The following is a 27,730-nucleotide window of genomic DNA, read 5'->3' as shown; positions in this document are numbered from 1 at the left end:
ATGTATCGATGCGCAAATTTGTGACACACAATAGCATCAAGCTCGGCATACAGTGTGTATGCGGCATCATGGTAGGTGTGCATTGTGTATTATGTCATAGTGCCCACATATTGTGAAGTGCAAATTGAAAAGATATGCGTATTTTCGGGTTGCAGATAAAATCTAATGATTTTTTGATGTAAAAAGCAACTGTTGTTGAAAGTCAGATATTCATTTATGTATCGCGGCTCAACGGCAAAATAGCAACTGTTCTCCCCTAAAAATTATTTATTCTAATTCCATTTTAACGTTTTTTTTTTCTATAAACCAAGGAACCCGGTATTTCATGGAGCCATGCATGACAAAAAGCAGGTGGAAGTGCTAATGACGTGGTAGATGATGCTTCATAGCATAGACAGCCTACAGTTTGCTTCGTATAAAAATAGAAAACCGTTTTACTGTAAAGCAAGAAAACTCGCGGCTAAGCAAGCGACATGAAAATAAAACAGAAACAGCGAACGTCTTATTACAGTGCAGGAGAACCAACTCACATATCAAATCAATATGGTGCAGAAAAGAAGCTCAAAGCGGCCTCGGCATTACGTTGTAGAATACTTTTGGTTTAAAACTTTATCGTGAAGACACCCGATTATGGAAACAACTTTCGATGCAAGGCCGTGTTGCGTGCTTGGGCGCTCGACCTTGGTTCCTCTCTCAGGCCGTTATGCAGCGAGTGACCTGAAAAACAACAACGGTGCTTAATTATACATATGGCTGCCGTACAGATCTCTGTAAAGCACTTTAGCACAAGACTTTTTTGTGAAGCCCTGCACTGTATACGTATCTGAGTACCGTGTCTAAGACCAAATAGTATTTATACGAACGAGATCATTATTTCTTTCCAGGTAGTTGCAGAATATTAGTACGTGGCCATTCAGTGGCACCGTATACACTTTGAAACAAACAGCACTCACCATGGGACAAAATGTGCGCACACCACCCCCCCTCCCCCCACGACACACGCACACGACGTGTACAAAACACCGACACGCCATACAACTCATACACGACACACACATGCGCACGAACATTACAAGGACACACAACACATATACACACAGCAAGCACGCACACACAACACAGATAGAACTCAATGTGTGTCGCCGCTGTATGAGTAAAACAATTTGACCCCTATACAGAATATTGCTATCACAACCTTCATTGTACCGTTGCCAATAGCTAGAGGATGTGTGAACGTCAGGTTAATTGAGGTGTCTATGGTTTTCTTATTAAATACAGTTAAGCGCACAAAAAGGGACACATTCATAATGACTGTTGCTTCATTTTAAAGGAAGAACACTCAATGAAACCAAAGAAAGGCAGAGAGCCCAGGTTGTGCTCCACCGATTCAGCTGCAAGTGTAATTACCACCCTTCCGCTATCTTGGTAGTTTTGTTGGCTTTCTGTTTGTGGGTGTCACCTATTCATGACAATATTAAGAAACCGTATGCGTAACTATATATGGTCGAAACATTTTTAAACCATGATGCCAGTTAGAATGCGATATAAAAAATTACTGAATGAACTATAACAGCTACCATCACTAACCTTATATAGCATGGGGAGACAAGTATGGCTAATGTCTATCCGAAGTTAAATGTGTGTGAATGAAATACAGCGTTCGTAATAAATCACCGCCCAAGCATTTCATACAGATTGTTAACCAGCGAAGCTGAAACGTCCGGTCCCGGTGTTTATCACCGGGTTAATCCCGACGGTTCCTTAAACGAGGGCTTGGTAGGCTGCCGGATCCTCGGAACGCACTTACTGCTTGCGCTCGGCTGCACGAGCCTGTTCTTATTCCCGGGATCGAAAGCTGCCTGTTCCTAAGGAGTACATATGACGCATGGCCTACCTATTTCGGAGCTGGAGAGAAACTGCAGCGCGCGCACTCGGCTGCGACAGAGAGCAACGACGTCTCTACTGGCGCAGCTAATAGCACAGATAGCGTAGATAGCACAAGGCATTTTCACTCCGATCCATGACGTCACGTTACCTGGCCCGACTGCCATAAAATCTAATAGGGATGCTCCCGAGTGGGCAACAGTTACTTTGACGTCACCTGCTTCATCACGCCAGCTTTGTCAATAAATATTGCGGACAAGGTAGCGTGACGGCGTGGATCGGTGTAAACAGGCCTTGTGCTATCTAAGAAGGTTGGCTAATCGCGCGCCTCTCTTCTTTTTCTGTTTCGCGCCTCCACAAGGGGTTGCGCCATAGGAGTTTTCGGCTTGCAGGCCACCGAGAGACGGAGGGACAAACGAATAGGCTAGCCATATACACCTTCGCTGTAAAACAAATGTCCATATTTTCTCATGACTTCCTTTTTTTATAGCTCTTCCTTTTTTTTATAACTTGTCTAAACTTATCATACTTTTCACTTTAGAGCACATGTTCAAATTGCGGAAGTGAAGCCGGTCAGTCGAGAAATGATGCTTGTTTAGCGGAAATAGTAAACCTAGAAAAAATTTTGAGATAATGATGCTAATCAGGCATTAATAACATTATTATTATCAAGCTATTTATGTCTACAGCGGGCATAAGACCTCTCCCGGCGATCTCATTACCCCTATTTTGTGCCAGGTCACCACATCTTGTGCCTATCGAGACTTTTGAGATATCCGGCCTTCAGACCTACAATGAAATACGTAGGTCTTCCAGGTTATGGCTTCCCAAATGCGCGAATGGAATGGTTGGAATAAGTCTAACTGCAATTGCAATACTTCTTTAGCAGATTTTCGAGGCGGATGTCTCCAACAGGCCGCCATTGGAATATGAACCTGGCAACGTTTAACGCTAGAACGTTATCTAGTGAGGCGAGTCTAGCAGTGCAATTGGAGGAATTAGAGGGCAGTAAATGGGATAAAATAGGACTCAGTGAAGTTAGGAGGACAAAAGAAGCACATAGAGTGCTAAAAATGGGCACGTTCTGTGCTACCGGGGCTTAGCAGAGAGACGAGAACTAGGAGTCGGATTCCTGATTAATAAGAATATAGCTGGCAACACACAGGAATTTTATAGCATTAACGAGAGGGTGGCAGGTCTGGTTGTGAAACTTAATAAGAGGTACAAAATGAAGGATGTACAGGTCTACGCCCCTACATCCAGTCAGGATGACCAGGAAGTCGAAAGCTTCTATGAAGACGTGGAATCGGTGATGGGTACAGTGAAAACAAAATACGCTATACTGATGGGCGACGTCAATGCCAAGGTAGCCAAGAAGCAGGCTGGAGACAAGGCAGTGGGGGAATATGGCATAGGCACCAGTAATAGCAGGGGAGAGTTATTAGTAGAGTTTGCGGAACAGAATAATATCCGGATAATGAATACCTTCTTCCGCAAGCGGGATGGCCGGAAGTGGACGCGGAGGAGCCCGAACGGCGAGACTAGAAATGAAATAGACCTCATACTCTGTGCTAACCCTGGCATCATACAAGATGTGGACGTACCCACCAAGGTGCGCTTCAGTGACCATACGATGGTAAGAACTCGAATTAGCCTAGACCTGAGGAGGGAACGGAAGAAACTGGTACATAAGAAGCCGATCAATGAGGTAGCGGTAAAAGGGAAAATAGAGGAATTGCAGATCAAGCAACAGAACAGGTATTCGGTTTTAACTCAGGGAGAGGACCTTAGTGTTGAAGCAATGAACGACAGTCTTGTGGGCATCATTAAGGCGTGTGTAATAGAAGCCGGTGATAACTCCGTTAAACAGGACACCAGTAAAATATCGCACGAGACGAAAGATCTGATCAAGAAACGCCAATGTATGAAAGCCTCTAACCCTACAGCTAGAATAGAACTGGCAGAACTTTTGATGTTAATCAACAAGCGTAAGACAGCTGACATAAGGAAGTATAATATGGATAGAATTGAACATGCTCTCAGGAACGGGGGAAGCCTAAAAGCAATGAAGAAGAAACTAGGAATTGGCAAGAATCAGATGTATGCGTTAAGAGACAAAGTCAGCAATATCATTACTAATATGGATGAGATAGTTGAAGTGGCTGAGGAGTTCTTTAGGAATTTATACAGTGCCAGTGGCACCCACGACGATAATGGAAGAGAGAATAGTCTAAAGGAATTCGAAATCCAACAGGTAACGCCGGAACAAGTAAAGAAAGCCTTGAGAGCTATGCGAAGGGGGAAGGCAGCTGGGGAAGATCAGGTAACAGCAGATTTGCTGAAGGATGGTGCGCAGATTGTTCTAGAGAAACTAGCCACCCTGTATACACAATGCCTCATGGCCTCAAGCGTACCGGAATCTTGTAAGAACGCTAACATAATCCTAATGCATAAGAAAGGGGACGCCAAAGACTTGAAAAATTATAGACCGATCAGCTTAATGTCATTTGCCTACAAACTGTTTACTAAGGTAATCGGCAATAGAATCAGGTACACCTTATAGTTCTATCAAGCAAAGGACCAGGCAGGATTCCGTAAAGGCTACTCAACAATAGACCATATTCACACTATCAATCAGGTGATACAGAAATGTGCGGAATATAACCAACCCTTATATTTAGCTTTCATTGATTACGAGAAAGCGTTTGATTCTGTCGAAACCTCAGCGGTCATGGAGGCATTACGGAATCAGGGTGTAGACGAGCCGTATGTAAAACTACTGAAAGATATCTATAGCGGCTCCACAGCCACCATAGTGCTCCATAAAGACAGCAACAAAACCCAATAAAGAAAGGCGTCAGACAGGGAGATACGACCTCTCCAATGCTATTCACAACGTGTTTACAGGAGGTATTCAGAGACCTGGATTGAGAAGAATTGGGGATAAAAGTTAATAAAGAATACCTAAGTAACTTGCGATTCGGTGATGATATTGCCTTGCTTAGTAACCCAGGGGAATAATTGCAATGCATGTTCACTGACCTGGAGACGCAAAGCAGAGAGTGGGTCTAAAAATTAATCTGCAGAAAACTAAAGTAACGTTTACCAGCCTCGGAAGAGAACAGCAATTTACAATAGGCAGCGAGGCACTGGAAGTGGTAAGGGAGTACATATACTTAGGGCAGGTAGTGATGGCGTATCCGGATCATGAGACGGAAATAATCAGAAGAATATGAACGGGCTGGGGTGCGTTTGGCCGGCATTCTCAGATCATGAACAGTAGGTTGCCATTATCCCTCAAGAGAAAAGTGTATAATAGCTGTGTCTTACCAGTACTCACCTACGGGGCAGAAACCTGGAGGCTTACGAAAAGGGTTCTACTTAAATTGAGGACGACGCAACAAGCTATGGAAAGAAGAATGATAGGTGTAACGTTAAGGGATAAGAAAAGAGCAGATTGGGTGAGGGAGCAAACGCGAGTTAATGACATCTTAGTTGAAATCAAGAAAAAGAAATGGGAGGGGGGGGGGACATGTAATGATGAGGGAAGATAACTGATGGTCATTAAGGGTTACGGACTGGATTTCAAGGGAAGGGAAGCGTAGCAGGGGGCGGCAGAAAGTTAGGTGGGCGGATCAGATTAAGAAGTTTGCAGGGACGACATGGCCACAATTAGTACATGACCGGGGTTGTTGGAGAAGTATGGGAGAGGCCGTTGCCCTGCAGTGGGCGTAACCAGGCTTATGAAGATGATGATGTCTCGAAAGTGGCGCTTGTGTTCGAATTTCTGCTATCGAGCAATGACTTTATTACTTCTTGGCCTCAATTTCAGAATTTGTACTTATGCCCTAGAGAGAATAATTATGAAGTTATTCAGTGATCCGTTTTAATTAGTAACGTGGACATTACGATCTGTCGCTCAAGTGCACTTATTCAGGTGAAGCATGGCAATAGGGCAAATTGTGCTACATGCATGTTTCACGCACTCTTTTAAATTTTTTTCTAAGTAAGAAAAGAAGACAATGAACTCGGTATATGCGCTGCATAACTGCGAAGCTGACTTTCCTGCAACTGGAGAATAAGTCTGAAGACAAAGTTTGCTTTCTCGCAACGAAGACTAGGTGCGCTCAATGCATGTAGCAGTCGACTAGGAGGAAGGCATGACGGGCTTCTCGGCGTCACGGCGTCTGTGCGACGCAGGGCCGCGCTGTACGCATACGCGCTTCGCAGGGTGCGTTTAAAATGCTGGTATTGTCTTCGCTCATGGGGTGACGGAGCCCGTACAGTCTCCCACAACATATCTCGCTTTAAGGACACGTGTGCTATCAGCGCGTTCTCTTTACCACCTCTAATATCAGTGCTAAAAACTGTGCTACCTGTGCTTTCAGTGCTAAAGTTTAAAACTATATTAATCGTGAGCGCCTTGTAACCCGAGCTCTCGTGCGTCGTCTGCTCTACGTATCGTCTACAGTAACGTTGAACAGCAGAAGCAGGAAAAAGAAAAATCGAATTAACTCAGAACCAGGTATTAACAGTAGTTATCATATACAAAACCTACACGATCGCTACACTGCACCAGGCGTACGTCGCGAACGAATTGCGTGCCACCTATTTTTGTTGCAATGTCAAGCAAAATGGCACGAGGAAGAAAATATTTCTGGTAATGTAAAGCGGTAGACACTAAGTTAACGGTATAGCATTAGTTAGGAGAAACAATAACACATGATGCCTTTTTACTTTGTTTTACTAAACGAAGAAAAAAATCGATACTGAAAGCTAGGAGCCTTCATATCCGATGGGTTCATACGCAAGCCTCCTAAGGAATACAATGGAGTATTACACAACAGAAAAAGGTTGCCCTTTCCGGTCACTTCAAGAAACGAAACTCTTTGATCGTAGCTGTCAACTAACGTCGCTGAGTGAGTTGTGATGAGAACTCGCGCACGTTTTTCTTTCTCGCAACCACAGCAGAAACAAGTACATTCTGAAAAGGCAACAATATACAACAATACATGTGTCAAGCTCACTGGCTAGTGCCTACGTGTGCTATCACAAAATTCCGAAGCTAACTTTAGGACCCAAATCACACGTTTTGTCACAAAGCGTAATATACACTGAAATGTTGGAACATATAGTTAATAAATTGTCTCTGTCCTCATGAACATTCCTTGCAGGCATTGTAGTCCTCTTCTATGTAGTGAACACGAGGAAAGTATCGGGCGAAAGACTACGTGGTACACTCTTCGTAATGTACTTACATAGAATACACTCACTTCATAGGATTGCCAAAGAAAAAGCAGTGCAGACATGTAGAGACTTGAAGGGCAACCATCTTGAATATGGCATGGCACCTAAAAAAGTTTCGTAAATAGTGCGTCGTCCATGGTATATGCAAAAAACATGTTGTCAGAAAAAAAAAGAAAAGTTTTACTGTTTAGTTTTTATGCAAGAAACGTGTTGTGAGAAAAAAAGGAAAAGTTTTACTGTTTAGTTTTTATGCAGTTACAATAATTTAGAATGGGGATGTTTTAGTTTTGACACGATTTATAGGCTGAATATGAAGAACAAAAAAATTTCGGTGGTTTCCTTGAACAGGTTTCTGCCACAGAGCACTAACAGAAAATTTATTTTGCGGTACAAAAAGTTTATGTAAATTTTCTTTAAATTGAATTTCTTTTACAGTGTAGGTGAGTGAGTGAGTGAGTGAGTGAGTGAGTGAGTGAGTGAGTGAGTGAGTGAGTGAGTGAGTGAGTGAGTGAGTGAGTGAGTGAGTGAGTGAGTGAGTGAGTGAGTACACTTTATTAGGTCCAGAGAAGACGCATGGGAGACCCCGGGCCACCCGGCTAGTCCCACGTAGGGACCGCTAAGCCGAGCTTGACGGCCCGATCGAGGGCACTGTGGACGACCAGGGTTTGGTCGTTGAGTTCGGGGCTGCCCAAGAGCGCAGCCCACATATCCTCGCTGAAGGAGGATTCGACAGCTTCAGACTCCCACAGCGCATGATCCATTGTTGCCCTTAGTCCTCAGGCAGGGAAGTACGCACTGGGATGCCTTTCAGGACATATTGCATGAAGAACCGCAAGGTTAGGATGCGCAGGGGCTCGTAAAAGTCGAAAGGCCACCGCCCGCGCCCTGCATAGGGCGGTGTGCGGGAGGGGGAATACCCGTCTTGACAGATAGTAGTGTGTGGTAACCTCATTGAACTTGAACGAGGGTTCCCCGCGAGGTATGGGGACTGCGGAGGCAGCGCAGTCAGTGAGTCTTCGCGCGGCCTCGTGCGCGCCCTCGTTAGGGTTAGAAGGAGAGCCCTCAGTCGACCCCAAGTGAGCGGGAAACCAAGTCAGAGGGTGCGGAGATACTCTTGGCGCTTTGGAAAATGTGGAGGGCTTTAGGGAAGACCACCCCGGTTTGGTATACCTTAATGGCTGCCTTGGAATCGATATATATTGCCTCTCTGCATCCATCGAGCACAGCCAGCGCGCTTGCAGCCTGTTCGGCTACAACGAACCTCGAAATGAGTACCGTAGCGCAGCAAGTGAGCCTGGAATTGGAATCTACGATGGAGACGGCGAATGCCTCTTGTTGGACATATGCCGTGGCATCCACGAAGATTGCCTCAATGTGGTTGTTGCGGACATGCTCGAGTAGAGCTGTACCCTTGGCCTGACATCTGCCGACGTTGTTTGCGGGGTGCATATTGCGGGGATGGGGCGCGATGTGTAGTTGAGACCTGATTTTGCTGGGAATCCGCCCGGCGTCGGGCCACTGGTCGACAGGGTTGAGGCCCATCTCCTCGAGTATATTGCGGCCCACCGTGGCGCCGGATAGCCTGAGAAGCTGTGAGCGCTCTTGCGCCTCCATAATTTCTTCGAGCGTGTTGTGGACTCCGAGCTTGTGCAGGTTTTCGGTGTGGGTGCTTACAGGTAAGCCGACGGCAAGCTTAAAGACCTTTCTGATGAGGGAATTGAGCTTGTTCCCCTCTTTCCGTCTTTGCGATCGCACGTGGTATTGCTAAGTTGAAGGCGCGTTGTTGAATGTGAAGCATTCATTGGCTCATCCCACAGCTTTTGCGCAAAGGTGGGTAGGTTTTTGTTTCACGGCATTTGGGGCCGCTTCATAAAAAAGTCGCAGTTTCGCCCAAACGGCCAGGCATCAATTGCGATAGTAAATTAGGGGATAGCTATATGAAGAAATTAGTTTTATCGGGAGTATAAACTTGTAAACATAGGGATACTAACTAAATTAACAAGCAAGGTGTCACGTGCGAAGAAGCAAACATGAAATATTTCGCTCGATGAGCGCCAAAACTCGCTCTCAAGACGCTAGAGTGATCGAGGAAACGTGGTCGCAAGAGCGAGCACATAGACCTTCGTGACAAGTCTCACATCAACGCGAACCCCTACCCCCCCCCCCTCCCCCCGCGAAAAGACAGCGCGTGGCAGACTTTGTCGCCGTAGTAGATCGTTTTCAAAATACAGCGGCTCGGGTAGGCGAGCAGCCGCTTGACCGCCCGGAGAAGAACGCGACCGCTATATCTACCCTCGACCCGGAGCCTTGCGCGTGACAGAAGACGGCGCGCTTCCTCCCCTCTTCCCTCCCTTGCGTGCGTGAGATTGAGCCGCAGTTGCCGGCTCACCTTCGCATGGTTTCATTCACATATACAGCTTATGGCGTGCGGCGAGGATTTTATCATTCTTGGATTTTATGCGGGAGCACACGGCGACGGCGAAGGCATAAGTGCGTCTGGAATGCACGTATAATTGCTATCGCAATAAAACAAAATTCTAGTGTCTGATGGTGGAAACAAACCTCTTAATTCCAGAACAGCAGCGCGACTCTCTAGCTGTTTGGTCACGATTGTTAAGGCGAAAGTCTTAAGTGTCCATGTTGGCGGTGGCCATGGCGAAAGTACGCCGTGACGAAAAATGTACGACGCCGCATATAGTAAAAATACGTGAAGAAATTCTCACATTGACGTCGCATTTATTATGGAGGTTTCTGTAAACAAAGTGAATTTCAGGCTTTGGAAGTAAAGACTGGTACATTTTGGTCTGGGTGGAATTGAACCCGGGCTTCCGGATTGCGAGCCGAGCATGCCTTCCTGAAGCCACTGCTGCTGCACTGTTCTGATGTACTAAAGGTGTGCCTTATGCGTGCCTGACTGCATACGTCACGATGTCGCAGCCATGTCGCTGACTAGTGCATGTGTCATTGGGCGGCGCACGTGATGGTGCCGAGAAGGTGGCGCCACCTCATGAGTGTATAAAATGAGGACATTGATTACTTTCACAGGTCTACCAACAGCATAATGCTTTTGCATTCTCACACGTAAGCTAACTTAAGCGTCTGCCGCATTTTAAGTTCAGTAATTGCTATAACGGCCCGTGTTGTTGCTCATAAAAGAGGGCGCATGCATTCTGCGCATTGACGTCACAATCAGAGCGGTGGGGGCGGCGGTAGCTGTTGTCAATGGCGAGCGACGGCGGAGCGTGCAAGCTCTTGCGGCTCGCGAGGGCGGCTGCGCAAGTACGCCACTGCAGAAGAATCACATGCCACTGCACCTTCGTGAGCAGGTCACCTTAGTGCCACGCGTGTACTTCCCATTGCGGCTCATTATGTCTTCGAAGAAGTCTAGCCCGAATTGTATAACCTATTAGTCTAACCCAGATTGTATAACTTCATGTTTTACCAAATGTGCAGCAGGATTTCGCCTCTTTGTGTTACAAGAGTGTGACACCTGCCTAACTTCTTTTCTGAGAGCTCAACTCTCAGTAGCCCGTTCCTGCGGCGAGCGTCGGCGTAACCGTAATAATAATATATGGGGTTTTACGTGCCAAAACCACTTTCTGATTATGAGGCACGCCGTAGTGGAGGACTCCGGAAATTTTGACCACCTGGGGTTCTTTAACGTGCACCTAAATCTAAGCACACGGGTGTTTTCGCATTTCGCCCCCATCGAAATGCGGCCGCCGTGGCCGGGATTCGATCCCGCGACCTCGTGCTCAGCAGCCCAACACCATAGCCACTGAGCAACCACGGCGGGTGGCTTAACCGTGCGAACGAGCGCCGCGAAGAATGAAAGCGAACGCAGAGCACCGCGGTAGATGAAAGAAGGACCATGGGGAAGAGAGGAGGAGAGCACAGCGCTAGGGGAGGGGAGGTGGCCTGCGCATGCACTGAGTTACGGGCGGCCAAGGCATCCGCAGCCGCGGGGGAAATCTCATCTGCGCGTCCAAGGGGCGGCCAGAGTGCCGTAATGTCGAGAGGGCTACGCTCGTCCGCAACGTCTGCTGCTGAGGTGTCCTCGGCACCAGCGTGGGTGACGGGGATCACAGCTTTCGCAAGGGGCGATGACGAGTGGCTACGAGTAAGGCTCGATGTGACGCCCCCTTGGGTGTTGTCACCGCAAACACTAGTGGCAGGACTTCCACGCGACGAAGGGCCCTCTTCGTTGTTAGTGGAACGAAGGCATGAGAAAAAAAGCATAGTGCCGCGCAAGACGGCCTGTGCGGCCACGATGGCTACGATATTGCGCCAGAGTTGCACGTGTGGTCTGCATGAAAACAAAGCACTGCACGAGAGGAGGTCTGTCTGCGGCAGCTTGTGTGAATCTCATCCACGCGCTTCCTCTAGGTATCTCCCGATTAGCGAGGCAGACGCGCCATACTTCGCTCCGTTTTGAACGTGCAAGACGAGATAAATTGTCCACGCCAGCCAATATATCGCGAAAGAAAAGTACGTATAGAGCCGCGCTCAAATTTCACATTAGGGAGCATCCTAATCGCCGGTGAATTTTACGCGCAAGCGTAGCAGGCGAGGTTGTGAAAACGGTGGAGTTTGTCTGAAGCATCGAAGCAACCGAACGAGAATGGCTCCTGGGCCTCCGTGCTTGCTCCGATTTGTCTGCGAACTCTCCCTGCACATTCAGTTAGCACTATGGGCAAGGACAACCCAGAAATTCGAAGATGAGAATCGTTAAACCTCCTTCATACTCATTGAACACGTTGTACACAAATTCTGACACGTATATGCGTACAATTTCACTGCTCAAACGTTTGCTAATAATGAATAACGAGAACATCTACGAAGAACTAACCTCGCTTAGCATACAAGAAAATATCGCAGTTTCGCCCGGAAGGCGAATCACTGATAGCGATAGGAAATTAGTGGAGTAAGGAAAATGCGAAGTAAGGATAGCTGTTTTACCGGCCGTATAAACTTCCAAACATTCGCTTACTAGCTAAATTAACAAAGGTAGAATATGTAAACGCAACTGAACTAGGACCTAGGATGAAAAAGACACACGTAGCGCTGTCTTTGTGTGTCTGCTCTTTTCTACGTTCTTGTTCAGTCGCACTTATACATTCTCTCATAGATTCAAACCAACTAGCCCGCCAATGTGTTTTAGCTAAATTAACAAGCACGGTCTCATGCGCGCACAGGCAACATGAACACATCTCGCTCGATGAGCGCGGCAACTCGTTGTCAAAATACTGGAGTGAGGAACCGCGGCAGCAGCAAGCAAATTGACGTCCGTGCATTTCTCGCTTCAACTCGAAGGATACGTCGAAAGCACAGCGCATACGGAGCGATCGGCACTACGCGCACTCTGCAAACATCGCAGATCGCCTTGAAGATGAGGCCCGCGCGGACATGCACTTTGGCCACGTCGCACATCGCTTTCAAGCGGCGCCTTGTCTCAAGACACACGAGCACCGGTAACGCGTCCCTACAGCGTCCACCAAAAGCGTCTACTACGGCGTCCGCCCATCGGGTACCCAACGCCGTAGAAAATGCCGCGGTTGTCTCCAGTCTGATGATGATAATGATCTAAAGAAAGGAAAGACGAGCGGTAGGACAGCAGGACATCGAGGCACCCTAGCAGCCACCCGAGAAGAAGGCCCCTCCTCCCTCGCGTGATCCCCCTGCCCCGCGCATGAGAGGGCATGCTTCCCGCCCGCGTTCCTCGCTCACGTACGCGAGACTGAACCGCGTTCGCCGGCTCGCACTCGCAAGCTTTAACTCGTACATACAGCATACGGCACGCATCGACGGTTTTATCGCCCTTGGATTTTATACGAAACCCCACGGTGACGCCGACGGAATAAATGAGCCTGCAGTATCAATATAATTGCGATCGGAATTATACGTTGAGCATGCATTCAGAGGTGGTAATTTGCGGCAATATATTTGTCACGAATTGTCACCCGTTCGCCGTCAGCGCGAAGTCGTCGACGCGGTGTACAAGCCGATTCATCGTTCTGTACTCAAGCGAACACAACGAAGGAGTCAGAATCGGGAGAAAGATATAAAAAAATATTTATCGACTGAGAAAGACAAAAAGATTAAAATAAATAAACAATGCAGAGTAACAATAACAAACATGCACTAAATCTACATCAATGATAAATACAAAATAAGTACAACGGACAGTTAACAGTAAATATAGAAATTAACGCTACACAAAACACACTTAACGTTGGTCAACTAAACCGAGTTCGAACGAAAGCAAATGATGGCATACACATGGCCGGGCAGCTGTAGCACGTCCATAAAGCGAGTAGTCGACGGCAGAGCTTTTCCGACGAACGCTGGCAAGTCGATCTCGTTGCGGTGGATGCGATTGCTGTGCTGGGTTTCCCGGGAGTCTAGGTCTGACGTCTTCCCTCGAGCAGGTTAAGCTAACTTCAGGGGAACTACCGTGAGCTTAGTTGTAGGCGTTGGTTCTTCGTCTCTTACGCCATCTAGTAACTCGCAGTTCAGACGCGGCTAGGCGGCCGAGGCGATACTGGACGGCACTAGCTGCTTGAGGCTTTCCAGCAGATGGTAGGCTCAGCGTCTACACTGCTTCGCTAAGTTTAAAAGATGCGTTTAAATAACTTCTTCTTTCCCTAGCTCCCTGCGCTGGGGAACGGCAGATATTGGTGACGATGCAATCAAGTTCACCCAGTTGTATTCCGGCTGCTCCAAAGGTCTTGGCCGCACCCCTATAAATTAGGGGCGAGGGAACGGGTGGTTCCCCTGTGCTGTTAGAGGCCGCGCACTCGTATTGCGCCACACACGCACACCACTGAGTCCGTGGCGGGCCTCTATTGTTGGTTCACAAACACAGGAGAAACGACGGCGGCCGGCCATAAGGTGCTGTACATACACTGTCAGCAATTCTTGGACACGGGATTGAACAGAGGCACCACATACACTGTCAACAATTCGTGGACACGTGATTGCAGGCAGCCACCACATACACTGTCGGCACTTCGTGCACAAAGTATTGCACAGACACACCACATATTTCAGAGCATTCGCACCCCCGCCTTGTAGTATGCTTTTCAATGCACGCGCGGGAAGAGAAAACACAGGGGTTCCTTCAAAAAGCTGTTATGGCGTCACGGTCGCGCCAACGACACAGGGATTCCAATAAAAAGCTGTCAGGGCGTCACGGCCGCGCCGACGACAAAAAATTGGAGGACGCTTAAGCTTCGCCTTCAAGAGTGGAACGCGACAGCGTTATCGCACCCCGTTCGCACCGCCCACTCATTCGCTCGGCATGCTCTTGAGTCACAAAAAAGACGAAGCGTGCGCGTGAGCAAGCGTAACGAACGAAAGAACTCGGGAGTCTCGGAGGGAGAAAGGATCTACGCGAGCCAAACGTCGTGATCGGCAGGGAAAGCCGAACCGTGACGCGCCATGAAGGCGGACGCGATCATGGGGCTGACGCCTCGATGGTATCGTCCTCTATCTCGCTTGGGAGCACCACGCAGACGCATTACTCCTCGCCAGCAGCACGGCACACATCGCAGGGGACGCTTTCCCACCAGACGCGCTACGGCGCAGCGATCACGTCAGAGGCGTCCCGCATCGGGCGCTGTACCTAGGAATAGCGCTGTGAGCGGAAAGAGGAGCCGCGTCGCCTAAACACGAGGTTTGCAGTGACGCACGCTGGAAGTTGGAAGGGGAGAGAACGAGAAAACTTAATGAACGCAAGGGTATTGGGGCATCCTCGCAGCGCCCCGGCGTGGCCCGAATGCGCTCAAGCGAGACGAAGAGGTGAAGCGGGTGAGTGGCGCGCCACCTGTCGGTGCAGCGCCGCACATTGCGAGGAGGGGCACGGCCGGTCTCGAGGGGTGCGCGCGCTGCTGATGTTTTCTGATGCGGCACCCTGAAACGTAGTCACTCGCGAGGAAATGCCGGCTGCAAACCACACTCGATGCCGACTTGTCGTTGAAGACAAAATTTTCTCTGGAGATGTTTTTGAGCCACTTTGCAAACAGTTCTGAATCACTCGGGAATTGATGAAAAGAAACGCCCTGAGTCTTACCCAACTGCGACTTGCAAAGCGTTACGCAGCAGTACACCATCGCCGCGTTGGATGATCAACGGCGGGCAATAAACACCGTCGCACAGCAAATAACTTAATCCGTGAAATAAACGGGTAGAAACGTGCACCAGCGCTCACAACACTAAAGGCCACGCTGCCTGCCGGCACACAGTGCGATGAGAGCACTCCCCGTCCAAGAGAGAAATATGCGAGGCTCGGGAAAAAAAAGCAAGCACAGACCAACAGTGACGTTTGCGCTTCGCACATAAGAGGGAAGTCAAGTTGGCAGGCTTTTCTGCACATTGTTAAGATCGGCGAATTCGGACCTTGGGAGGATTCTTAGAAAACCAACGTAAAGGCGGATGAGTCGGAATTCGAGACATAATTCGACACGCAGCTGCGAGGAATGCCGTTCGCGGAAGCAGCGGCGACAATGGCGTAGTCAGGTAGCCGAGTCACGAGACGGTACCCCCTATTCCTGACAATGTGGCGAGAAAAAGAAAGCAATGAATATGGCGGCATTGAAACTTATATGAATCCGCCGCCATGGCTCAGTGGTTGGAGTGATAAGCTACTGAGCCATTTCTATGAAGGCGAAATTCTAGAGGTCCGTGTACTGTGCAGTGTCTGTGCACGTTGAAGAACGCCAGGTGGTCGAAATTACCAGAGCCCTTCACATTGGCGTCCCTCATAGCCCGAGTCGCTTTGGGACGTTAAACCCCCATGAACCATAAACCATTGCGTTGACCTTCGCATTAACTAAATTCTCTACCAGCACTTCACTTCGGCATGGACTATGAGACATGCAAGAAATTCACCGAAATACGACCTTCGGCATTTCAGACCGCAACATCTGTCATTTCCCTGTCATACCTTTCAGGAACGAGAGTGATTGGACCTTTGATGTTTCTATGGCTCGAATTTTTCTATGAAAACTCCGTTCACGTGTGAACTTATTGTATGACATGTAGATAAATCATTTGCTTTTTGTTTTCTTTCGTTTCGGTGAATCGTTGAACAAGAAGCAGCGGAAAAACAGCACGAAACCAGGCGATCACCGCCAGCCGCCGCAGAAGCAGGTGGGCAGAGAGCGGTCCCTAGCAGTAGGGTCGTCGCGCCCCTGGCGGCGGCGAAAGGCGTAACTCTTGGAGAAAAACTCGCATTGCTTCCGCGGCGAATGTGAAGGCCGTAAGAAGGAAAGCGCGCGCTCCCCTAGAGACCGGCCGTGAGAGGGGGTCTTCTGTGTTTGCCGCAAGATGGCTCTGCATGTGCGCCAAGCGCAGAATAAATGTAGCGGAAACGTACTTCGTTACTCCTTTAACTGCGACTTCTGTAATTTACAAGCTCATAATTACCGATATACACCGCAGTATAACTTTCCACGGCACGTTTCTAAGGCAACACCGCATTCACTAGAGGCGCTTCTGTCCCTGAACCATTGGCTGAGTGCACTTCCTCTTCAGCTACCGAGGTGAGTGGACGCGGAATGTCGGGCTGTTCACGAGCGGTCTCGGCGGCCCACCCGGGACGCGGTAACAGGATGGTAGCCGAAGTCGACAGGGATATTGACATTATTTTGCCGCATTTGCCAACAGGACGCGTCGTTTCGAACACATTGTTCTCGCACGTAGATGTTCGAGCGCGGCCCTTCTGGGTCGATGATTTCCGGGACGCCTTGAATAAAGAACGGCTGCTCCCTGACGTTGTAGCTCTGGGTGCCTACCAGAGAGAGAGAGAGAGAGAGAGAGAGAGAGAGAAAACATTTACTTGTCATCAGATTTGGCGACTTCCTCGCAGGGTGGAGCCCTTAGTTCAGGGCCCCACTGGCTCGCGCCACTCCGCGTGCCCGCCGGATCAGCCGTCGCTGCTTTTGCGGGTCTGAGCTGGTCAGCGCAGTCTCCCAGGAGGAAGGTGAAGGTGAAGGAATAGGGGAGTAGCCCGGAGGGTGTGGACACTCCCAGGTACAATGATATGCTGTGGGCTTTGCTCCACAATAGGGACTGTATGAGGGCTATTGTGTGGGGTGGAAGATGTGAAGATAAAAGAAGCAGGGAAATGAATTAGTTTGAAGCTGTCGCCACGCGACGGCATCTTCTCGATTAAGGGGATTATGTGGTGGAGGGAAGTGTCTCCTGGTATCTCTGTAGTATTGTAGAGTTTCAGTGTAGTTCAGTGGTTCTGTCGGTGCGTCGTCTGGGTTGGACAGCCCTTCCCATGGCACCCGGTTAGCGAGCTCTCGGGCTACCGCATTAGCGCGTTCATTACCATGGAGAGAGGTGTGTCCAGGCGTCCAGACGATACGCACCCTGTGTACCGCTGTGGAGTGTAATGACGTAAGGATGCGGTGTGTGTAGGGTGTCACCCTCCCTTGTGCCAAAGTCCTGCAGGCGGTCTGAGAATCAGTGACCACTGTGATAGGTCCATCCGGCGCCGGCATGGTTGAAGCGTGTACGATGGCTAGGGCAATAGCAGCCTCTTCCGCCGTACCATTGTCCAAAGTGTTGAGCGTGGCCGAAGCTCTCAAAATGTCTGCACTATCTAGTACGACTAGACATAGGGCACGTTTCTGTGGGTAGCGGACCACGTCGGTGTATAGGACTGGAGTGTTTGATGTGTCATCGCCTACCAGGTCAACCATGTGTGTGCCGTGACATTGAACAGCCCAGAGGTGACGAAGCGGTTGGCTGGATTGAAAGAACTTCAGGTCAAGGGGCGACGCTATCTCGTCATGGGCCCGCAGGAGCAGCAGGTGAGGCTTCGGCTTCATTGGTTGCTACACGGCCTGGCGGACGACGACGTGCGTACGGCGTTGGCGCGTTTGGCAAAGTGACCGAGGTTACTCGGGAACGCTGGCGTGTGGAGGGAGGGAGCGAGAAAGGTTCAACAACCCGGACTGTGCTCCTGATGCTCAAGAGTGGCTGAGAGAGTGGTCTCAAGGTTGACGGCCTGCCGCACCATATTCGCGTCACCGGTGAACTAGCGCTGTTGGTTGCACCAGGTCGGCGTATGCAGTGCTTGCGCTGCCATAGTTCGGGAAATGTGCATCACGAGTGCAAGGTGCCACGTTGCTCACCCTACCGGCGTTTCGGTCACGTCGACGCCGACTGTGTTCGTTCCTACGCCGCAGTGACCGGAACAGCCGGTGATGAGGATTCAATGGCGCACATTATGGACGTGACCGAGGCGGAGGACGTAGCGAAAGGTAGCGGGGATGTGATCACAACTGGGCCACATTGCGATGCCTCAACTCCAGCAAGTGAACATAGGTCAGAGGCAGTACACAGTCCCCTGAACTGTGCGGCAAAAACGGCTGAGGGAAAAGACGGCTCTACAAAAGATGTAAATTATCAAGTAGCCGAGAAACTCCCACACACGAAGTGTCTAAAGGGGAGGCGGTGAAAAGCCTCCCTCGTAGTTTCAAGTGCTGACTTGGACGCTGTCGGCGTGTCACCGAACGCCAGCGGCGCCGCGGGCAGTACTGGCGTCAGCGCGCCAGTTAAAAGACCCATGGAGGACGCCACAAGCCAAGGAGACAAGGTCGGCGCGGTGAGCATCGAGGGGCCGCCTGCAAAGACACCAACGGGTAGGCGCACGAACCTCAGGGCAAAGCATGGGGGGCACGGCGGATAGGAAAGTTGACGAAAAGCTACTTTCGCAAAGTGGTGAGACCGTCTCATCGGGCGGTCCCGGAGGCGTCTAGCATTGAACTAGACGCGCAATGTAAGCGCCATGCTCCGGGACTGCCTTTTCCAGAAATCAACGACGGCTTCTCTAACTTCACTTATACTCGCCACTTTAAATGTTTGAGGTCTGGCCTCTAGGAAAAAAACAGTCAACTGTATTGTTTATTAATGGAAGAAGATCTAGGCGTTTTGGATGTGCAGGAGGCGAAAGTGGAAGGAGAAGAGGAGACGGCGAACATGAGGTGGAGGTTCACTGCACGGTACCACGCCGTTGTGTGCCACGCTATCGGCAGGCCCGGAGGGTGCGTCCTCCTTGTTCGAAGGCATCCAGGATTGTCAGTGCAAAATGTTTCTTCGTGCTCTTCCGGTAGACTTGCGCTGTGTGATTTCACATATAGTGATATTGCATGGCGTGTTTTGTGTGTTTATGCTTCAAGTGTGGCGCAGGAGCGCGTAAATTTCTTTTCTAACCTAAGACAGTATTTGTGCAATGATAAGCAGCTTATTTTGGCTGGGGATTTTAATTGCGTTTTGAACTCAAGTGATAGGTCAAGTAGAACAATGGTTAAAGAGAAAAGCAGTCATATGTTGTCACAAATTATGCCAGAGCAAGAGCTAGAAGATATTGCAGAGTGCCTGGACGGCTCCCGAACTGTGATGTACACTAAGTTTCAGGGCAACAGACATGCCCGCTTGGACCGGCTGTACCTGTCAGTGGATAGGGTCCCAAGGTGTCGCAGTTATGGTGTTTTGTCAATTTCTTTTACTGATCATTGCCTTGTAAAATGTCAAATAGAATCAAGGAAAGAGAGCAAGATTTTTTCATGGGAGCAATGGAAATCGAATTACAATTTATTAAGGGATAAATCTTTCAATGAAGCAGTGATGCATGCAATTAAGAATATCCGTGAAGATAGTGGGGACAAAATAGGAGAGCAGTTGGAAATTTTTAAGCAACAGATAAACATTAAAGCGATAGAATGATCCAGTATTTTATTGTTTGAAGCCAAAAAGAAAGAGGAAGGGCTCAAGATGATTCTTGAAAAGCTAACCGCGCTTGAATGCGAAACGCCAGGTGTGTATGCCGAAGATCTGCGCAGTATCAAAAAGAACCGGAGCTTTATGATGAGAGCCGTTATCGCAGAGCGCAAGCAAGAGCAACGGTAGACGCGATGGCAATAGATGAATGTCCAACAAAACGCGCATTTGGACTCGAAAAAAGTCGCGCCCGGCGGAACCATATATATGTTATTCAAGATAACGGGATAGAAATGACAGACAATAACAGCATAGGACGTGCGTTTGCTCGACATTACGAAGCGCTTTTTCCTTCTAGACCGGTGAATGCAGAGAGGTTTAAAGAATTTCTTGAGAGAACACCACGGCTGCAAGATGACACCAGAACAGAGTTGCAATCACCCATATCACAAACGGAAGTAGAGAAGGCTATGGACAACCGGAATCTTGGCAAGTCGCCAGGGCCTGGCGGTCTGAGCGCTTCGTCTTACAAGACGTTTAAAAAAGAATTGTCTCATCTGCTTACAGTTCTGTTTAATGAGACTTACGAACTAAATGTCCTGCCCCGGTCATTTGGGGAAGCACATACTGTATTAATACCAAAGACAGAAGAGACAGAGAAGTTAAAATTGGTTTCGGCCATATCACTAACCAATTGTGATTATAAAATCTTGATCAAAGTGCTAGCAAGGCGGCTACAGAAAGTAAATAAGGAATTGGTTGGTGCTCACCAAACCTGTGGAATTATGGGGCGTTCGATTGTGACTAATATACATAAGATGTGGTGCGTGATGGAGTGCTGCGACATTATGCAAGCAGGGGTAGCAATTCTACAGCTCGATCTTCAGAAAGCGTTTGATTGTGTACCTCGTGGCATTTTCCTTGCCATCCTAGACCATATTAATGTCGGATCTATCATTAGCGATGGGGTAGCTTTGGCGTACCGAAACTGCACTACGCGTTTAATTGTAAACAAGTCAGTAGGGGCCCCCATTAACCTAAAGCGTTCTGTACGCCAAGGCTGCCCCCTCAGTCCCTTCTGTTCTGTATATATATATATAGAAACAATGTGCCCAGCGATAATTGAAAACAGCAGTATTCACGGCTTCAGATTAAATGCATCGGAAATTAAAATTCTGGAGTATGCGCATGACGTCGCTGTTTGTTGTACAGATAAAGAGAGTGTAGCTGCAGCTATCGCTGTAGTGAAGGATTTCGGCACGGTAACTGGAACCATGGCAAACTGGGGAAAGAGCCTTGGCTTCTGGCAGGGAGAATGGCCTTCCACCCCGGTCACTTTCGCCAACGTCAAGTGGCGGATGACACCCGTTAAATACCTAGACGTCCCGCTGGAGTATTAGGAAAATAACGATGAGTATTGGCAAGATCAAACAAGAGAAACACAGATGAAGGCGAACAAGTAGAAAGGTGGACACCTGTCAATATTTGCAAAAGATACAGTTTGCAATCTATTTTTTGTCGCAAAACTCTGGTATGTAATGCAGGTATTGCATTGTTCGAGGGTAAGTATACAGAAGTTGCACCCAGTCTTCGCAGTACTTGTGTGGGCTTCGAATTTGGAACGATGCAGTCGAAAGAATTTGTTCAGGCGAGTTAAAGACGGAGGTTTGGGAATGACGCAACCTTTTATACGACAGGTCATAAACCGGTTTTTATTTTTCCGCGACTTAAGCGATCCTTTCTTGCAGACGGTGTGCCCAGTGAGGCTAAGGAGCGCGTTACCTGGCTATGTAGTCTGTACAGAGAATATGAGCGGTCCTGTTAGTGGATTTCTTAAATATATTTTAAGTGTACGGTTCTTGTCCTTTAGATTTTCAAATGAGTTCCTTTTTTCCGTGAAACGTAAAACTCTGTACAAAGATGTATGTGATATAGTTCTCCCTGTGCCAATGTACAGGGCCAAATACCGTGGAGGCCAGGGGCAAGAAGTGCTTAAGCGCGTGAAAAGAATGCTAGTAACGCCAGGGACCAAGTCTTTCTTTCTTTAACTTCACACGGGTACGTTGACTGTCAAAACCTCGCATTGCTTGATCTGTAAGAAACCATAAAATATGAATCATGTATTTCTATATTGCTGGGCGGGTGTCTTCTTTTGGGATGTACTTAAGAGGACTATCACAAAAAGACTTTCCTTTAGATCCACAGGGTATTACATATTTACCTATAGAAACTGATGGACTGCCGTTTGACCTTATTATGGTAGTTGGCTTCCACTGTCTATGGCGCATCCGTATGGCGGGGTATCACTGCGATCCAGGTGCTCTGCCTGCACGAATGCTTTTTCGAGAATGCATTTCGAGATTGGTAGAAATTCAGAAATCACAAGATTGTGTATCTGCGTGGCTGTCAAGGGTGGAAACCTTGACCGCGCTCATACAATCCTAAAATAGTCAGCCCTGTAAGGCTAACACTTGGCACTAAAAACTTGCTAGTTTATCTTGTTTTCTCAAGTGTCCTTTGTTGTTTGATATAGTTGTACAAAATAGGTAATAAATAAAGAAAGACTCATGCCTGTGTGGTAGCGTCTCTGTCTCACACTCCGGAGACCCTGGTTCGATTCCCACCCAGCCCATCTTGCAAGTTGTTTTTATTTATGAATTGAATTCCGCCATTTTTTGCTCACGGCGAACGCCGCCGACACCTACGACGACAACACAGGCTTTTAGACGACACGAGCTCCTTAACGCTGTCGCGTTAAAAAGCCAGTGATCTCCAAACCTGCTTTCGACTTCTTTCGGCCGCTTGCCCGAGTGGCCGGCAATAACCGTCTTGCTCACCGGTCCCTATTTCCACGATCTTCTGGCGCCCGTTGATTGGTGCTTCGCCGAATCGAATAATGCCGCACCGTGACAATATTGCGCTCTGTTATGGAGGGCGCTCCCCCTGACTACAGTGCGTTGCCCTTACCCGCACGCGGAAGCCAACTCGAACTTTGAGCGCCACTTCTTCAAAAAACGTGTTTGTAACACTGTGCAGCGCTCGCCACCGCCTCGCATCGCACCAGTTGGCACACCAATATAATGTAAACTTTTAACCTTTTAACGTTGTTCATCATACTGTAGCCTCGTTAATTTACACCCTTAAAATTTGGGTGTAAATTCGAAGGGCTGGGGTATTCGAAGGGTGTACTCCTGGGGAACACCCTTCTTTCAAAATAGGGCGTTTTAAGGGTGTTTACAAGGTGAGGAAACCGAAACACCCCTATTACACCTATGAGGGTGTGAAAATTGAAGAGTGTATAGTGTGAATAAACAGCAACATTGCCGTCCTTCAGCTTGAGATGCGACATCAAAATAAATATTGCGTTTCCTTTCCCGTTACTCCTATCATAAAGTTTTAGTAGCAGTCGCTGCTGAAACTCACATTGGTCATCTTCTGACAGAGAGAGAGAGAGAGAGAGAGAGAGAAAGACGTTATTCCAGGTCAGACTAGGACCTATAGACTTACGAAAGGTCTGTTCTTTCAAGCACGCGTATATGCCCAGCACCTGCAACAGTCTATTTTAACAAATGACAAAGCGATGTTTTAAATTTATGGTACATTGTGTGGTAGTGTATATATAGTAGTGCTGAAAGTGATACAAAATTCATATTATATAATTACAAGATGATCGGTACAGAGTTGTCAGGCGTTTGTGAACAGTGGTGATGCGAATTATGTAGCGCGGATCATGAAAGAGGAGGAAGAGCATGAGAGTATTTATATAAGGAAAACAATCGATGTAGTTCCAACCTACGTTCTTTTACACCGACGAATAAGTGACACCCTGGAAAAGAAGTAAGGGCCTAAAAAATTCTATATCTCACACCCTTACACCTGAAGAGGTGCAATCGGTCTATAACTCGCATTGTGAGACCTAAAAAGTATACGAGTGTACGGGGGGACTTATGGCCCATTAAACACCCTTACTTACTTTTAATAGGGTAAACTGCTTTGCAATGCAAGTATTCACCTCATGAATAGCAGGAGGGTATACCAAGGATTGCCTTAACTTTTTCGCAGGAATTAAGGTCGCCACGACACGGTGACCAAGCAGGACTCCGTCTCAGTTGGAAAGCTGTCGTCATTACGGCCGCCATCATCGCGATAGCTGGTGCAGCTGTCGTCTCACTGTTGTTTCGGCGGCGAGGGCCAGGGAGGGAAACTGCGCTTGCCCTGACATCCTCGTCAGAATGCAGAACACCCTTTTGCGAGAAGTATGCCTCGCTCCTCATCGACGCAGTAAACGAAAGCGCGGATCCGTGCGAGGATTTCTACCAACACGTTTGCGGCCTCTGGGAGAGCAGGCACCGTAACACTTTGACGGTCATGCAGCAGGCGTGGAAGGCCTTCATCGCGCTCGTCGTGACACAGATGGTCAATGTTCAGGTGACCTGACTATGTGGACATTGCAGTAAAACTTCTACCAAATGATTCAAGAAAAAGAACGCCTAGCAGTAGGTCAGAAAAATTGTACCAAAAGATAAATTGATAACGTGCAAAATTTTACTGCTGTTGGAAGCTTAAGTGAACGGACAATAGGGCGCGATGGTAGTTAATTCATGGTAACGGGCAGCGCGAGCGACAATGGCAAAGTAAGAATCACACATGACGAGCGCTGAACTCCAACTAGATTAGGTAAACCCAGCTATCACGCGAAATGGGGACCGAAAGGAAAGCAACCTACGAATATACCGATGTCCGAAATGTATAAGCAGGCCTATATTCGACAGCAGGTAGAAATCATGGCACACCATAGTTCATTCCTCACAAACTACGCGCGCGCCTAGCCCTTTTCAAACAAGGTTACTTCACATTCTAAAAGTGATACTAACGTCCGGCTGACGCACGCATGCCCCTCTTATGTGATGTGCCTCTATTAGCTCGCGCGCCTGCTGATTTTCGTTCTGGAAAGGCACGTCGGCTTCAGAGAAAACAGGAGCGAACCGGCACCGGCAGCCTTGCAGTGCAAGGCCTGTTCACTCGGCCCGTCACCATGGATGGTAGCGTAATCGTTTCGAATACATAGGCCTTATTAGTCTCCACAATTAGTTAACAATTATTTATACGTATAACGGCTGCTCCGGTTGTACAGTACGGTTCACCGCTAAGGGAGACAACGGAATGAGTTCATGTGACTATCCTGAACCTTAGGCTGCAAGTGCCTGCTCAAAGAGTTAGTAACCAAAGACCCTTTAACGTAAAACTATTCCAATGTGTTTTGATTTCCATCTCCCGACATCAAATTTGCGTAACCACCGACGCAAGCATTGGGTGGTGACACGCAGAGTTGTCTGAACAGACCAACGAAACGTTCTCCTCGTTTATAGGCGGTCGCTTTTGTTTGCTTTAGAAACGAATAACATTGCCTATAGTGAGCGGCTTGTCGTACCTATAATTGGTTGACGAGAGGCGAGCAGCATGCTCCAGTGGAGTGGAATAAGCGCCGAGGCAGGGCACTAAATATCGATAACCAGATGAAGAGGATGGTGTCGGCGTCTGCGATTGGTCCGCTTTTTCTTACTTAGCTTGCGGTGGCTGTTCGAAAATCGCGGCGGCATGCAACGGAAGGTTAACAGTGCCGCTAAGAACAGACCTATGCAAAGAAGAGTTGGCCGAGCGAGGTTGCAAACGTGCCGAAAGTGCTCGAAAACGTTACACGGCCACGCAAAAAAGTTTTATTGTACGCAAATGAACTCATGCTCTCCGGCATGTGCGAATTAACCAGTGCCTGAGCGATCGGCAGCAGCCATCTGTTATTCCTTACGGAACGGGGCAGCCTGCGGCCATTCACAAAAGAATTCATTTTTGTTCGGCATACTAATGCACCTTTATTGCGTGCACGTCACTTTGACGCGGTGAGTTTTCGCTGTTTTGTGACGTCGCGTGACCGGCAGGTGAAGTGGGTGCACCCCGAAAGCTTTTGACCAATAGACGAGTGCTAATAACGAAAACGCGTCGAATCACAAATAACAATTCTTATTTTTTTTTTCGGTCCAATGATGGATAATCAGCGTGTACGCGTCATATCACATCTGGAGCCATCGCGGTTTCAGCGATGTCGCGTGACAGACAGGTGTAGTGTCAAAAAAGTTTTTGACCAATCGCGGAGGGCTGATTGCAGAATTTGAATAGAAAAGTTTGGAATAGCTTTACGTTACAGTGCCCCAACAGAAGCACCACATTGTCATATATAAGACCGCGTTTAAATAAGAGAGAACAGATCCTATAATTAGGATTCTTAATGAATTTTTGACTTTACCTTGATTAAGTGGGCGCACGCCTTAAGTAAACACATTGTTATTATGCAGTCGTTCTGGTGAAGTCATCATCATCATCATCAGCCTGGTTACGCCCACTGCAGGGCAAAGGCCTCTCCCATACTTCTCCAACTACCCCGGTCATGCACTAGTTGTGGCCATGTCGCCCCTGAAAACTTCTTAATCTCATCCGCCCACCTAACCTTCTGCCTCCCCCTGCTACGCTTCCCGTCCCTTGGAATCCAGTCTGTAACCCTTAATGACCACCGGTTATCTTCCCTCCTGGTGAAGTCAATATGTCTGCAGTTAGAACTGTAGTGATAATCTGCTCCAATGGCATACATGCTTAATTTTTATATTGCGGCCATTTAGGTAACGCGACAGTTTTCGTCGGTTACTTCCTGTATAATGACTTTGACTGGCTTTACGAAATTGTGATGCATCCCGCTTACCGCATCAATCGCAGGTGCCACAAGAAAATCTAGATGTCTCAGACAAGGCGAGTCTCTACATGAAGGCATGTATGAGGGTATTCAACGAAAGCAACATTCCCAATGTCAAACGCATCTTGGCGAAAGGAGGCATCGTTTGGCCGGAAAAGAATCCGAAACCTGACTTTCTCAACGCGTTGTTCTTCATGTCACGTTACCTGTTTATGCCAGTGCTGCTTCATCTTTCATTTGCCTCTTCAGCGGACGGCAGGTAAGATTCTGGACGTTTGATCAACTATAGCTAACCGAACCAATACGAGGACAGCATGAAACGTATAGTATTTAAAGGAAACATATTTGAAGAACAAGTTTTCACGGTATGTCTTTAAAGCGAATAAATCAAGTATGCCTAGTTGGTCTGGAACAATATTCGCAGGTGCTATAGTTACGGCGACATCAACTATATGATCCCTCCTGGCAAATTTTCCGGATATATATATATATATATATATATATATATATATATATATAGATATATAAGCATATACATATAAAAGCATAAAAGCATGCATAAAATTGTCCGACTGCTGTATTTGACAAAATCATCTCTATCACAGATTTCCGACGCTGTATCCCTGAGGCCACGGGCGGGATTTTTTAAATTGCATTATTTCCTGAACAAACAAATACAGTACATTACCATGCATCACTCTCTCCGTGGGCGATATGCTTTAAAACTTTCAGTACACTGCCAATTTATCAAAAAGGGAAATCCTATCGGACAGATTGGGTTGCACCCTGAACACCTCTCTAAGCTGAAGTGCCAGTTGAAAGTGCCACGTAAAAACCACCATTGATACGTGCGGGATGAATTTTCATGTAGGTTTTCGACGAACTGTCTATGCCCAGGAGCCATACTAAATTGTTAGGAATTCCGCCTGTGTTAAGAACCGGGAAGGACTGTATACCGTGCGCGTTGAATTCAGTGGCAATTATTTTTAATGGTTTGCTCGAACACGTCCAAATAAGAAACTGTACAATGTACAAAAAACATGTATAATGGTTTGCACTTTTTAAATATAAGATAGTCATTCATCCAGCGAATAAAAATTGGTTATTGCTGGATCCACGTTTTAA

General features: G+C 47.8%; 1 protein-coding gene across 1 annotated transcript in view; it reads left to right on the top strand.

The window, feature by feature from the left end:
- LOC142579792 (uncharacterized) overlaps positions 1-27,730 on the top strand; it is a 90,908-nt gene that overhangs the window by 46,011 nt on the left and 17,167 nt on the right. Inside the window, exons 4-5 of the mRNA XM_075690364.1 lie at positions 23,926-24,291; positions 26,629-26,864. Coding sequence (XP_075546479.1) covers positions 23,926-24,291; positions 26,629-26,864 — 602 coding nt within the window. The remainder of the gene's footprint in view (positions 1-23,925; positions 24,292-26,628; positions 26,865-27,730) is intronic.

Source organism: Dermacentor variabilis, chromosome 4, assembly GCF_050947875.1.
Source record: "Dermacentor variabilis isolate Ectoservices chromosome 4, ASM5094787v1, whole genome shotgun sequence".
In the NCBI taxonomy this organism is placed as follows: Eukaryota; Metazoa; Arthropoda; class Arachnida; order Ixodida; family Ixodidae; genus Dermacentor; species Dermacentor variabilis.
This window is presented reverse-complemented; position numbering and strand designations above follow the sequence as displayed.